This window comes from Armigeres subalbatus, chromosome 1 (genome assembly GCF_024139115.2).
Source record: "Armigeres subalbatus isolate Guangzhou_Male chromosome 1, GZ_Asu_2, whole genome shotgun sequence".
Taxonomy (NCBI): Eukaryota; Metazoa; Arthropoda; class Insecta; order Diptera; family Culicidae; genus Armigeres; species Armigeres subalbatus.
In genome coordinates, this window is record NC_085139.1 from 110113705 (window position 1) to 110129377 (window position 15673).

At 45.4% G+C, this 15673-nt stretch overlaps 1 protein-coding gene across 3 annotated transcripts in view; it reads left to right on the plus strand.

Annotated features, from left to right (window-relative positions):
- The window catches only part of LOC134204743 (aminopeptidase N), a 97684-nt gene extending 86550 nt beyond the window's left edge, over nt 1-11134 (plus strand). For all 3 annotated transcript variants that reach the window (XM_062679554.1, XM_062679564.1, XM_062679569.1), the window contains 9 exons: nt 2738-2896; nt 2958-3337; nt 3398-3737; nt 3803-4203; nt 9443-9723; nt 9786-9985; nt 10057-10368; nt 10429-10510; nt 10569-11134. In XM_062679554.1, the coding sequence (XP_062535538.1) occupies nt 2738-2896; nt 2958-3337; nt 3398-3737; nt 3803-4203; nt 9443-9723; nt 9786-9985; nt 10057-10368; nt 10429-10510; nt 10569-10727 (2314 nt within the window). In that variant the 3' untranslated portion in view covers nt 10728-11134. The remainder of the gene's footprint in view (nt 1-2737; nt 2897-2957; nt 3338-3397; nt 3738-3802; nt 4204-9442; nt 9724-9785; nt 9986-10056; nt 10369-10428; nt 10511-10568) is intronic.
- The last annotated feature ends 4539 nt before the right edge of the window (nt 11135-15673 follow it).

Here is a 15673-nt window from a genome sequence, read left to right on the forward strand (position 1 = left end):
TAGAAATTTCTGAAAATATTACTAAAGGAATTTTTGGAGGAATTCCCTTGGAAAAAAATCTGATCAAATTTCCGGAAGAATTCTGTACGGTTACTAAGGTTGTCCTATAGAAATTTCCGAAGGAATTTGTGGGAAGTTGATAGCAAACTGATAGTCAGAATCTGGGAAACTGAACAGCTACCGGAGGAGTGGAAGGAAGGGGTTGTATGCCCCATCTACAAGAAAGGCGACAAGCTGGAGTGTGAGAACTTTCGAGCGATCACCATCCTTAATGCCGCCTACAAAGTGATATCCCAGATCATCTTCCGTCGTCTGTCACCATTAGTGAATGAGTTCGTGGGAAGTTATCAAGCTGGCTTCGTTGACGGCCGCTCGACAACGGACCAGATCTGTACTGTACGGCAAATACTTCAAAAATGCCGTGAATACCAGGTCCCAACGCATTATCTGTTCGTTGATTTCAAGGCGGCATACGACAGTATATTTTCCATGGCATGGAGCTATGGAAAATTATGGACGAGAACAGCTTCCCTGGAAAGCTTACCAGACTGATCAAAGCAACGGTGGATAGTGTGCTGAACTGTGTGAAGATTTTGGTCAAACACTCCAGTTCGTTCGAATCGCGCCGGGGACTAAGACGAGGTGATGGACTTTCGTTCAATATTGCGCTAGAAGGTATCATGCGGAGAGCCGGGTGTTACAGCCGGGGTACCATTTTCAACAGATCCAGTCAATTTATTTGTTTCGCGGATGACATGGACATTGTCGGCCGAACATTTGCAAATGTGGCAGAACTGTACACCCGCCTGAAACGTGAAGCAACAAAAGTTGGACTGGTGGTGAATGCGTCAAAGACAAAGTACATGCTTGTGGGCGGAACCGAGCGCGACAAGGCCCGCCTGGGAAGCAGTGTGACGATAGACGGGGATACCTTCGAGGTGGTCGAGGAATTCGTCTGCGGTCAGAAGAAGAAACTGCGGTCAGAAAAGATTCGCCACCGCACAAAATGTGTCATGTACAAGACGCTAATAAGACCGGTTGGACAATGCTCGAGGAGGACTTGCAAGCACTCGGAGTATTCGAGAGACGGGTGCTTAGAGAAGAAGGTGCAAGAAGACGGTGTGTGGCGGCGAAGAATGAATCACGAGCTAGCCCAGCTCTACGGCAAATCCAGTACCGTCGTTCAGGGTGACATTGGGCCTAGTGGGTAAGATTGAGCCAAAAACGAAAAATGTTTCAACTTCTAATATCTCAGAAACTGTTACGAATTTTGATGAAAATTTCAAACGGTTCGAAATTATATTAAAATCCACGTCTAGGAAATCACAAAACAAATTCCAAGAATTAATTGTGCTCGTACCATATTGCTTGGAATTTGAATGTAAAACTATTGACCGAATGAACCCGTATTAAAATAGTGTCAATAATGCCCCACAAATCTATTACATAACTAAATTTTAGATCGATGGATACCTGGTGATCATGTTACGATAATCTGTTTGTTGTTTTATCGAATTTTATGAATATTTATTTAGCGGTCTTGTTTTTTCGTAGCAACGAGCAATGCATGCTAAAAAGGGGTGAGATTGGGCCAAGCGTTTGGTTGATTTGCCATACATAGTTGGTAAAAGCCTTAATGTAGGCAATTATTTTTATTGAACGAATTAATCGTTGCATCGTCACCGCTGAACTTTATTGTATGTGGCCCAATGTCACCCCTGTAAGGGGTGAGAATGGGCCAATTTTAAACAACATATAACTTTGATTAAATTCTCTCATTTATTATTTTTCCCTACACAGTGGTAAATTTATTGTTCAAGCTTGTACCTAACTAATTACAACTTGATTCCAATATTAACTACTAGAGCTTTGTAACATTTACTTGGAGCATACCACATTTTGGCCCAATGACACCCCCGTAGACGGTATCCAGAAGGTAGCTAAAGCCGGAAGGGTACGATGGGAAGGACATGTTGCAAGAATGCCGGACAGCAACCCTGCAAAGATGGTGTTCGCTTCCGCCGTACGAGACGGCGTGGAACGCAGCGAGCGAGATCTGCAGACCAGGTGCAAAACAACTTGGCGAGCGTAGGGCGTATTCGAGGATGGAGAGATGCGGCCTCGAACCGTGTATTGTTGATTCAGTGTTATCTGTTTAGATGTAGACTAAATAAGTGAATGAATTGTGGAAAGTTAGTGATATTCGAAAGCAACACCTTTAGGATATTCCGAAGAAGTTTCTGAATTCATTTGCGAAGGATTTTCCAAAGGAAGTCTTGTTGGAATATTGAAATGAATTCCTGGAATAGTTTTTGATGGAATATCTAGAAGATTTCTGAAGGAATCCCAAACAAAATGAAGGTTTGCCTGAAGAATGATTTGGATGACTTACTGAATAATTCATTTTTTTTTTATAGAATTGTTTAAAGTTTGTACAGAAAATTTTTAGAAGACTTTCCAAAGAATTTCTGGATAAATCGGCTTCCATCTGAAATAATTTTTAACTCGCTGCACGAAACACCATGAAATTTATACCACAGAAAGTGGGCGCCTAGGTTAGATTCCGGATTCTAACTGGACAGAGCTTTATATTACAAATATTTATTTCCAGCATCTGTAATCCCTGCATCTCTTGGTTTCCTGCGAATTCTTATTTTACAATGCTGCGGCGTATGTAGCTCATTTTCGTTCATGCTTCCAACATTTTCTCTTTTTTTGGCTCAACAATGCATTGAAGATGGCTGGCTACAACGCAGTTCCAACCGACGGACGCTCGTCGAGCTTTTCCCTGTTTCGATGAGCCGGCACTGAAGGCACGTTTCACTATCAGCCTAGCCCGTCCCAAGCAAATGATATCGCTGTCCAACATGCCAAGGATGAAGACTTATAGTGCACCGTAGGTTGGATCACTATAGAGCTTCGTAATCGAAGTTATAACTGAGTCTTCAAATTTACAGGGAACCCGGCCTCGAAGACTACGTCTGGGATGTCTACGAACAGTCGGTGCCAATGTCCACGTACCTGGTGGCATTTGTGGTGTGCGACTTTATCCATCTAAGCTCCGGAAACTTTGCTGTGTGGACCCGGTCGGATGCTATCTCGTCGGCCCGTTATGCGTTGGATGTGGGACCGAAGATTCTCAAATACTTGGAACAGTTTTTCGACATCAAATATCCGCTCCCGAAGATGGACATGATTGCGTTGCCGGATTTTAGCGCCGGAGCGATGGAGAACTGGGGCTTGATAACCTATCGGGAGACGGCAATGTTGTACGAGGAAAATGTTTCCGCGAACAGTAATAAGCAGAGGGTGGTCACGGTTGTGGCACACGAGCTGGGTAAGTACGCATTATATTGTTTTAAATTTTTAGTTTTTCACACCGTGATTACCTGAGCAGCACATCAGTGGTTCGGAAATTTAGTGACACCATCCTGGTGGACGGATCTATGGCTCAACGAGGGTTTCGCGAGCTATATGGAATATCTTGGGGTAGACGCTGTAGAACCTGCTTGGAAATCCATGGAGCAGTTCGTAGTCAACGAGTTGCACAACGTGTTTTCTTTGGATGCATTATCGTCGTCGCATCAGATTTCCGTCAAAGTGCACAATCCGGAAGAGATCAACGAAATATTCGACAAGATATCCTACGGCAAGGGAGCAGCGATCATCCGCATGATGGATCATTTTCTCACAAGTGAAGTGTTTAGGAAGGGCCTGACCAACTATTTGAATGAGAAGTAATCCGGTTTGATGATAGTTTTAGGCAGTGCAATATCAAACGAATATTTTTTCTATATAACAGGAAATATCAGAGCGCTGATCAGGATGATCTTTGGACTTTCTTGACTGCTGAGGCCAGAGTCCAGAACGTGTTCGATGATGCAACTTCGGTAAAAGAGATTATGGATACGTGGACGCTGCAGACTGGATTCCCAGTTGTAACCGTAAAGCGAGATTACGATAGCAAAAGTATCGAGTTCACCCAGGAGCGGTTCATCTTCAAAGACCCCAGCAATGATACGCATTCGAAGAAAGGTGAGGAGCATCCCCTGTGGTGGATCCCAATCACCTTTACCACATTGGGAGAAAGTGACTTCAACAGTACAAAGCCGAACGTTTGGATGAAAGCGGAAGATAAGCTGGTGCTGCAGGACATGGACATACCCAATCACGATTGGATGGTTGTCAACATTCAGCAAACTGGTGAGTAGCTTGTTGTCTTTGTTTGTGATTTTTAATTGATGAAAAGTTCATTACTCTAAACTGATGAGTAGCGATAAATCTTCCTCGACCTGATGTTAAGGTAACTAACAGGTCTACGTATAGTTAATAAATTATAATAACAATTACAATAAAATCGATTATATACAAGTAGTATGATGTGTAGTAAAACATAGTGAGTCATTCATTTTCATTTTCATTTATTCAGACTAAGGCCGAAGTGGCCTGTGCGGTATATAAGAGTCTTCTACATTCGGCTCGGTCCATGGCTACACGTCGCCAACCACGCAGTCTACGGAGGGTCCGCAAGTCATCTTCCACCTGATCGATCCACCTTGCCCGCTGCGCACCTCGCCTTCTTGTGCCCGTCGGATCGTTGTCGAGAACCATTTTCACCGGGTTACTGTCCGACATTCTGGCTACGTGCCTGGCCCACCGCAATCGACCGATTTTCGCGGTGTGAACGATGGATGGTTCTCCCAGCAGCTCATGCTACTCGTGGTTTATTCGCCTCCTCCACGTACCGTCCGCCATCTGCTCCCCACCATAGATGGTACGCAGCACTTTCCTTTCGAAAACTCCAAGTGCGCGTTGGTCCTCCACGAGCATCGTCCAGGTCTCGTGTCCGTAGAGGACTACCGGTCTAATGAGCGTTTTGTAGATTGTCAGTTTGGTACGGCGGCGAACTTTATTCGATCGGAGTGTCTTGCGGAGTCCAAAGTATGTACGATTTCCAGCCACTATGCGTCTCCTAATTTCTCTGCTGGTATCATTTTCGGCAGTCACCAGTGAGCCCAAGTACACAAATTCTTCTACCACCTCGATTTCGTCACAACCGATGCAAACTCGCGATGGGTGGCTCACATTGTCTTCTCTTGAACCTTTCCCTATCATGTACTTCGTCTTCGACGTGTTGATGACTAGTCCGATCCGCTTGGCTTCCCTCTTCAGTCTGATGTAGGCTTCCTCCATCTTCTCAAAGTTACGTGCCATAATATCTATGTCGTCGGCGAAGCCAAATAGCTGGACGGACTTATTGAAAATTGTACCACTCGTGTTAATCCTTGCTCTTCGTATTACCCCTTCCAAAGCGATGTTGAATAGCAGACACGAAAGACCATCACCTTGCCGTAACCCACTGCGGGTTTCGAAGGGACTCGAGAATGCCCCTGAAACTCGAACTACGCACATCTCCCGATCCATCGTCGCTTTGATCAACCGTGTCAGTTTATCCGGAAATCCGTGTTCGTGCATTAGCTGCCATAGCTGGTCCCGATCGATTGTATCATATGCGGCTTTGAAGTCGATGAATATATGATGTGTGGGCACGTTGTATTCGCGGCATTTCTGCAGTACTTGGCGAATGGCGAACACCTGGTCCGTGGTGGAGCGTTCGCCCATAAAACCCGCCTGGTACTGCCCCACGAACTCCCTTGCAATTGGTGCTAGTCGACGGCATAAAATATGGGAGAGTACCTTGTAGGCGGCGTTCAGCAATGTGATTGTTGCTACAATCCAGCTTATCGCCCTTTTTGTAGATGGGACACACGACACCTTCCATCCACTCCTGCGGCAAAACCTCCTCCTCCCAAATCTTGGTAATGACCCAGTGCAGCGCTCTAGCCAGTGCCTCACCACCGTGTTTAAATAGCTCTCCTGGTAGTTGGTCAACCCCATGGGCTTTGTTGTTCTTCAGCCGGCCAATCTCCTCCTTGATTTGCTGGAGATCCGGAGCCGGTAGAATTATGTTCTGCGCGCGTTCCCCCAGGCCCATCACCATACCGCCATCTTCGTCTGCCACATCGCCATTCAGGTGCTCTTCGTAGTGCTGCCGCCACCTATGGATCACCTCACGCTCGTTGGTAAGAAGGTTCCCGTTTATGTCCCGTTTATATCAGGCTGTGGCACGTGGCCCTTACGTGAACGGTTCAATTTCTCATCGAACTTTCGTGTGTTATTAGCGCGGTACAGTTCTTCCGCCTCTTCACGGTCTCGATCTTCCTGCTGACGCTTTTTCCTCCGGAAAATCCAGTTTTGTCTGTTCCGCGCCTGTTTACATCGTGCCTCGTTCGCCCTCGTGCGGTGTTGCAGCAATCTCGCCCATGCTGCATTCTTCTCCTCTACTAACTGCTCACATTCGCCGTCATACCAGTCGTTTCTCTGATCCGGGGCCACCGTGCCAAGTGCAGCGGTTGCGGTGCTACTAATGGCGGATCGAATATCTCTATAGCCATCTTCAAGAGACGCTGCGCCTAGCTGCTCTTCCGTTGGGAGTGCCACTTCCAGCTGCTGCTCGTATTCTTGGGCTAGTCTACCGTCTTGTAGCCGCCCAATGTTAAGCCGCGGCGTCCGACTTCGACGCGTGTTGTACACCGTCGAGAGTTTTGAGCGCAGGCATACTGCAACGAGGTAGTGGTCGGATTCAATATTCGCACTGCGGTAAGTGTGGATGTTCGTGATGTCGGAGAAGAATTTACCGTCGATTAGAACGTGGTCGATTTGGTTTTTCGTTTCTTGGTTAGGTGATCTCTATGAGGCCTTGTGGATATTTTTGCAGGGAAAGAATGTGCTTCGGACTACCATTGCTCGGGAGGCTGCGAAGTTTATGCATCGTTGGCCGTTGTCATTCGATACGGTGTGCAGACTATCCGATCCGATGACCGGTCTATACATTTCCTCCCTTCCTACCTGTACGTTCATGACACCGATGACGATTTTGACGTCCCGCAGTGGGCAACCATCGTATGTCTGCTCCAGCTGTGCGTAGAACGCTTCTTTCTCGTCGTCGGATCTCCCTTCGTGTGGGCAGTGCACGTTGATGATGCTATAGTTGAAGAAACGGCCTTTAATCCTCAGCTTGCACATCCTTGCGTTGATTGGCTGCCACCCAATCACGCGTTGGCGCATCTTTCCCAGCACCAGGGAATCAATTTTTAATCGATGTGCAAGCAAAACAAGCGACAAAAGAGAACCAACGACAAAGCTTTGTTTTTGTTGTAGATAATAATGACAAAGATCCGAAAATATTTGTCAGCAAACAAAAAAGAAGACAATTTTGTTGCTAACTTTTCATCCCGTTATTTTGCATTATCTCTACAGTTAATGTCGTTTTTTGCTATCATAGTTTCTGCTTTTATGGAAATATTTGAAAATCTAACTATGATTACAAAATTAGCATAGTATTCTCGGAAATATCAGAGCATGCAAGGCAAACGATTCTTGTCATATTGTGTTTGGGTTCTGATAAAGGCTTGACGACAAAGGGTATATTGTTAGGCGTTGCTCGAATATTGATTCCCTGCCCAGCACTATGAAGCCGGTTCCCAGCTCGTTGGTGGTGCCACAGCTTTGGTAGAAGGTAGCCGCTCGATGCCCGCTTTTCCACACTTTCTGTCCTGTCCAGCAAATCTCCTGCAGCGCCACGACGTCGAAGTTGCGGGGATGTAATTCATCGTAGATTATCCTGTCGCAACCTGCGAAACCTAGCGACTTGCACTTCCATGTTCCAAGCTTCCAATCGTGATCCTTTATTCGTCGCCTAGGTCTTTGCCGATTATATAGAGTCGCATTATCTCTTATATTGTTCGTAATTATTGGTTTTCCAGGCTGCTTATTGGGCCTGCGCAAACCTCCTGTCTCGTCGGAGGGCCGTTGTGTCAGGGCTGTTTTGTGTCCCACCTGATACCAAAACTTGGGCTTGTGCGCTTTGAGCGGCACACGGTCGCTTTGGTGGGGCCTACTTGCGGATACATGCAGCTTTTTATAGAGGTTTAACAGGGCCCACTGTCAAACCCCACCACATCCTAGGCAAGCCCCACAACTCGCAGATGGCCTGGGGAGGGATCGTCAAGCCCTTGGACATAGTGCCTGCTGCCCGCGAGGGTAGTGAGTCATACAAATACAATTATTTTGCAATATTATTGTGTTCCTGTAATATCGCTTATAATTATTGGTCGTTTACATCGTTAGGTTATTTGAAATAGAACAATTGATCAGAATAAGTTATTGAACACCCGGTTTCTTCAGTAAAATTATTTGCTTTATACAAAGCTGCTGCATCCGATTGTCTTCAGATTTTTTTAGGCCTTTTGGGTGATGCGACGTGATCAGGTATCAGGTATCAGAACGTCGGCTCAGTAGGCACGTTCCCCTCAATTTAAGAGATTTGTGCCATCGCCTTCACTGGCCTTTCTCATAATTTAACTGACAGGAAAAGGAAGTGAAAAGGGGAAAAGAAGCGGAAGTGGAAAGGAGAATGGAACAGGTTTCTGGAGAAGGAGGATACAATCAATAATACATACATACGATTCATTTTGTAAAACGCAATGAAACGCGAAGCATAAAATATACTGGATGTCACACAATGCAAATGCATATGATATACCATTTATAGGAAAACCAATTATGTAGACTCATACGCATTAAGCTAAGGACTAAAGAGAGGTGTCACAAAAACATTGAGGACGTAACAATGGACGAACGTCAAAGACTAAACACAGAGTGCACTGTGAAAAACCCATAATGCGAATCCAGTGACAAACACAAAGTACATTGCAAAAAGGCGCTTGATGCGAATCCATATAGGTAACAATTTGTTGAAAACTATGTAAAACACATATTCATAACCCCCTCTTATTTAATCTCACGTTGAGATTGAATAAGAGTAGCCGATTATCTCGGAGAAGCTTAAAGTCAACTACGCCATAGCTCCGGTTAGCGCAGCGAGGGCTAAATACTGTGAAGGGGGCCCTGGTGCTTCACAGGCTCCGTTTGCGATTAGGTTCTTATTAGACCCCCCTAACCATTCATTCGTAGGCACGGTAAGCATAAAGCCGCATCACACCGAGAATTAGGGGTCACCTGTATGGTGGACTTTTACAACTGGAACAGGCAATCCGTAATGTTATTCTTAGCCAGATAACCAGCTGCCGGCACCACACGGCTATCTAGGCTGTTCGTGAAGAGAAGTTGACATTGACTTTACGTCAACTCTCAATGTGGTCCAACATCCGGTTTCTTTAGTAAAATTATTTGCTTTATACAAAGCTGCTGCATCCGATCGTCTTCAGATTTGTTTAGGCCTTTTGGGTGATGCGACGTGATACTAAACTAAGTTCAATGCCATCATATTCACCCTGCTCTGCTTGCAGCTACCTCTTCGTCATACGAAAGCTCTGACATCGAAATACTAAGCTTTCACATTAATGTAACTGATTTCCAGGCTATTTTCGTGTCAATTACGACCACCGAAACTGGGGCATGATAGTTGATCATCTGATGGATAAACGGAAACACACCGAAATTGCTCCTTCTAATCGCGCGCAGCTGATTGACGATGCACTGAATTTAGCTCGAGGGGGTTATCTGAACTACAGTACTGCACTGAACATCACTCGCTACCTAGTACATGAAACGGAGTATGTCCCATGGAAAGCGGCTATTGGATCGTTGAACTTTATCGATTCTATGTTCATCAAAACTAGTCACTACGATGTGTTCAAGGTAAGTGGGTTAAAAGAGAGACTAACTCCATAGGCAATTAAATACTACGTTCTTGTTCGTAGAAATACTCATTGCATTTGCTGAAACCAATCTACGCCAAAGTAGGATTTGAAGACCCCAAGGACAGCCCTCTGTTGACCATTTACAAACGAGTTGATGTGCTCACCGCAGCTTGCCACCTTGGGTACAGGGACTGCATCAGCAAATGTGTCCAAAAGTTCTATGAATGGATGCACGAACCCCATCCAGATATCAACAATCCGTACGTGTCGCTTAGTCTGGTCTGCGTGATTTAATCAATTCGTTTGTAATTATCATGTTCATAATTCACAGAGTTTCCCCCAATTTGAAGAACATTGTCTACTGTACGGCCATCAAGTACGGCGATCAAGCCGAGTGGGATTTCGCCTGGGAACGATTCCAGAAGACAACCATTCCCAGCGAGAAGGAAACGCTTCTGTCCGCTCTGGGGTGCTCCAGAGAAACGTGGATCCTTTCGCGTTTTCTGGAGTATTCGATGACGGACGCGTTTGGCATTCGCAAGCAGGATGTTTTCCGAGTGTTCATAGCTGTGTCGAACAACGTCATCGGTCAACCAATTGCGTTCAGCTACATTCGGAACAATTGGCAAAAGATGAAAGACTAGTGAGTAAACTCGTGCGAAGTTTGTTGATCGGATAACTACATAATTGCTTTTGATTGCAGCTTGGGAACCTCCATGTCTAATCTAAATATGATCCTAAAATACTCAACCAAACGCTTGAATACGCAATATGAACTTGATGAGGTAATTTTCGAAATGATAATTTAGGGTTGTACAACTACGAGCCGTTGATATTTTTCAGTTGAAAGAGTTTGCTCAGACTCACGTGAAGGATACGGGCCGAACGATTCAGCAAGCAATTGAACGTGCTCAGGCGAACATCGTGTGGCTGGAAACGAATGTCGATGCCATCGTCCAATGGCTCAGCAGTATCGTGTACGATCCAAACGACGATATGTAAGTGTTGAGAGGGACGTCAAAGGCAAATGATATCCCCGGATGTAAGTTTTGTTGTTCATGTCGACCGAGGTAAAAGATTTCACTACAGTGTGCCAAAGTAAGAAATATTTAGTCGCTGTGCTTTTTATACAGAAAATGCTGTGCACATTAAGAGAATGTTTCATCACGTTTACTATTATCCAAAATCATGTTGTGGAACGAAGACTTATACTAGTTATAATGTCGAAGTGGAAGAAACACCACAGGACAACAACAAATCATTTTTTCTAGAATAAACTGCTAGAGATAGATTTAATAATTTTTTATTAGATGATTAGTTATTTAGGCGATTGAAACAGATTTATCTCTTTTAATCTTTTAAGAACAAAGAGTCATTTTAAGTTTTATTTGGCTTGAATAGTCGGAGATCTTTTGAGAATTTCTGTAATAAAGCTAGTGTCTTGGTTAGTAATTCTCTGTACATTAACTAATTTAAACTGTACTTAAGTTGTATTATGGAAAATAAAACGAAAATGTTTTCAATTTCAGTCCAAAAAAGCCAAGGTGAATGTAGAAGAAAGAAATTTCCTGTTTGAGTAACTACCCAAGCAAAGTCTGAAAACATAATGGGAGCATATAGAAAACACATTTTGATTTCGACATCAAATTGAAATCATAATTTGTTTTCAAATATGAATCATTATGATTGATTACATATTTTGATCTCATTTTGCTGTAGATTTCTAAATTGTATGATCTGACATCAAACTGGGTACTTATTTTGTTATCGAAACCAATATCAAATTTAATTTTCGATTTGCTCTCATAGATAGCAGGAATACCTAGTTTTCGATTTGATGTCACAGTAAGATTTTTCTGCTATACACTTTGTTATTTTAACCGTTAAAACGACCAAAAAGATATCAAATTAAGTACTCATATTCGGCGATTTCACAACATAAAAACGAGTTATCGTTTTGCTCTAAAGCAGCGATTCTCAACCTTTTCCTTGAGAGGTACCCCTTCGAACTTTTGCGTATATTGAGGTACCCCCTATTTTTTCGAGGTAAATGATAATGGGCGTAAATCATTAAAATATATGAAAAATTGACCTGAAAACTAACTAAATATATGGCTCTCCAAGAGGTTGTCTGAAATTTTCCTTGCTTCGTGAACGAGTATTCGTCAAACTTCCTACAAGACTTTAAAGATTTTTGGAGGCTTTCAAAGCTGAAGGTAGGATTCCGAGCCTCTTGATAGTAGGCCTCCGAGACTCTTGATAGGAGGCTTCCGATTCCGAACCTCTTGGAAGAAGGCTTTTGAGCTTCTCGAAAGGAAGCTTTTAAGCCTCTTGAAAGGAAGATTCCAAGCCTCTTAAAAAGAAGCTTCCGGCTTCCCAGCCTCTTGAAAAGAGGCTTTCCAGTCCCTTGAAAGGAGGTTTTCCGGTCTCATGAAAGGAGACTTCCGAGCCTTTTGAAAGGAGGCTACCGAGCCTTTGAAAGGAGGCTTCCCGAGCAAAGTCTGAAAACATAATGAGAGCATATAGAAAACAAATTTTGATTTTGATATCAAATTGAAAGCATAATTTGTTTTCAAATATTAATCATTATGACTGATTACACATTTTGATCTCATTTTGCTGTTGATTTCTAAATTGTATGATCTGACATCAAACTGTGTACTTATTTTGCTATCGGAACCAATATCAAAATTAGTTTTCGATTTGCTCTCATCGATAGCAGGAATAGTTTTCGATTTGATGTCACAGTAAGATTTTTCTGCTGTAGATTTTGATCTTTTAACCGTTAAAACGACCAAAAGGATATCAACCTGAGTTATCAAAATTAGGCGATTTCACAACAACAAAATTAGATATCGATTTGCTCTCAAGCTTTGCTCGGGTTCCGAGCCTCTTGAAAGGAGGCTTCCGAGCCTCTTGAAAGAAGGCTTCCGAGCCTCTTGAAAGGAGGCTTCAGAGCCTCTTGAAAGAAGGCTTCCGAGGCGCTTGAAAGGAGACTTCCGAGCCTCTTGAAAGGAGGCTTCCGAGCCTCTTGAAAGGAGCCTCTTGAAAGGAGGCTTCCGAGCCTCTTGAAAGGAGGCTTCCGAGCCTCTTGAAAGGAGGCTTTCGAGCCTCTTGAAAGGAGGCTTTCGAGCCTCTTGAAAGGAGCCTCTTGAAAGGAGCCTTTCAGGCCTCTTGAAAGGAGGCTTCCGAGCCTCTTGAAAGGAGGCTTCCGAGCCTCTTGAAAGGAGGCTTCCGAGCCTCTTGAAAGGAGGCTTCCGAGCCTCTTGAAAGGAGGCTTCCGAGCCTTTTGAAAGGAGGCTTCCGAGCCTTTGGAAAGGAGGCATCCAAGCCTCTTGAAAGGAGGATTTAGAGCCTCTTGAAAGGAGGCTTCCCAGCCTCTTGAAAGGAGACTTTCGAGCCTCTTGAAAGGAGGCTTACGATATGCTTGGAATGATGCTACTGAGACACAAAGAAAAGGCCTCCAGGCTGCTTGCAACGAAGCTACTGAGCTTTTCGATAAAGTCCTTCATGTCTCTTAAATAGAGGATTCTAAATCTTTAAGTCGCAGATTTCATTTCAAAAGCTGTTACCGACTGAATCAGTAACAAGCCAGCTTAAATAGAGGCAGCGGTGTTGACAATAAATAAGCGACCACTTAAATGATTAAATTTCATTTCCTATTGCATTTACATTAACCCTATTACCCTATTACCAAAGCGACAACCTCCTCTCGTCCGGCTGCGCCACGTGAGACGAGAACCATCGTTAGTGGCCAGCCGCCGCACGCATCCACCATCTTGTGAACAAACTTGCCGGAACTCCCGGCATGGTGAAGCAATAGTGCCATTCTGAAAGGAGGCTTCCGAGCCTCTTGAAAGGAGGCTTCCGAGCCTCTTGAAAGGAGGCTTCCGAGCCTCTTGAAAGGAGGCTTCCGAGCCTCTTGAAAGGAGGCTTCCGAGCCTCTTGAAAGGAGGCTTCCGAGCCTCTTGAAAGGAGGCTTCCAAGCCTCTTGAAAGGAGGCTCTGAGCCTCTTGAAAGGAGGCTTGAGCCTCTTGAAAGGAGGCTTGAGCCTCTTGAAAGGAGGCTTCTGAGCTCTTGTAAGGAGGCTTTGAGCCTCTTGAAAGGAGGCTTCTGAACCTCTTGAAAGGAGGCTTCTGAGCCTCTTGAAAGGAGGCTTGAGCCTCTTGAAAGGAGGCTTCTGAGCCTCTTGAAAGGAGGCTTCTGAGCCTCTTGAAAGGAGGCTGAGCCTCTTGAAAGGAGGCTCGAGCCTCTTGAAAGGAGGCTTCTGAGCCTCTTGAAAGGAGGCTTGAGCCTCTTGAAAGGAGGCTTCTGAGCCTCTTGAAAGGAGGCTTCTGAGCCTCTTGAAAGGAGGCTTCTGAGCCTCTTGAAAGGAGGCTTCTGAGCCTCTTGAAAGGAGGCTTCTGAGGCCTCTTGAAAGGATGCTTCTGAGCCTCTTGAAAGGAGGCTTCTGAGCCTCTTGAAAGGAGGCTTCTGAGCCTCTTGAAAGGAGGCTTCTGAGCTCTTGAAAGGAGGCTCTGAGCCTCTTGAAAGGAGGCTTCTGAGCCTCTTGAAAGGAGGCTGAGGCCTCTTGAAAGGAGGCTTCTGAGCCTCTTGAAAGGAGGCTTCTGAGCCTCTTGAAAGGAGGCCTGAGCCTCTTGAAAGGAGGCTTCTGAGCTCTTGAAAGGAGGCTCTGAGCCTCTTGAAAGGAGGCCTGAGCCTCTTGAAAGGAGGCTTCTGAGCCTCTTGAAAGGAGGCTTCTGAGCCTCTTGAAAGGAGGCTTCTGAGCCTCTTGAAAGGAGGCTTCTGAGCCTCTTGAAAGGAGGCTTCTGAGCCTCTTGAAAGGAGGCTTCTGAGCCTCTTGAAAGGAGGCTTCCGAGCCTCTTGAAAGGAGGCTTCCTGAGCCTTTGAAAGGAGGCTTCCGAGCCTTTGGAAAGGAGGCATCCAAGCCTCTTGAAAGGAGGATTTAGAGCCTCTTGAAAGGAGGCTTCCCAGCCTCTTGAAAGGAGACTTTCGAGCCTCTTGAAAGGAGGCTTACGATATGCTTGGAATGATGCTACTGAGACACAAAGAAAAGGCCTCCAGGCTGCTTGCAACGAAGCTACTGAGCTTTTCGATAAAGTCCTTCATGTCTCTTAAATAGAGGATTCTAAATCTTTAAGTCGCAGATTTCATTTCAAAAGCTGTTACCGACTGAATCAGTAACAAGCCAGCTTAAATAGAGGCAGCGGTGTTGACAATAAATAAGCGACCACTTAAATGATTAAATTTCATTTCCTATTGCATTTACATTAACCCTATTACCCTATTACCAAAGCGACAACCTCCTCTCGTCCGGCTGCGCCACGTGAGACGAGAACCATCGTTAGTGGCCAGCCGCCGCACGCATCCACCATCTTGTGAACAAACTTGCCGGAACTCCCGGCATGGTGAAGCAATAGTGCCATTCTGAACCGCCTTCGGTTCCGAGCCAACCGCCGTCGGGCAGAAGCTTGCCGGAATTCCCGGCTTTGTGGATAATAGTGACCACCAGGGGCGCATTTGGTCCCGAATCGACCACCTCTCGTCCGGCTGCGCCACGTGAGACGCCGACTTTCGTTAGTGGTCAGCCGCAGCACGCATCCACCATCTTGAGAAGACGTCCGCCGGATTTCCGGCCCAGTGAAGCAAAAGTGCCATCCCGGGGCCGCCTCCGGTTCCGAATCCACCACCTCTCGTCCGGCTGCGCCACGTGAGACGCCAACTTTCGTTAGTGGTCAGCCGCAGCACGCATCCACCATCTTGTGAAGACGCCCGCCGGATTCCCCGGCCCAGTGAAGCAAAAGTGCCATCCCGGGCCGCCTCCGGTTCCGAATCCACCACCTCTCGTCCGGCTGTACAGCGAGGAGCCCTTGCAATCGTTAGTAGTCCCCCGGACCGTAGCCCTCTGGGAAGCGCCGCTGCGTGAACCTGACAATCAACGGAAAACC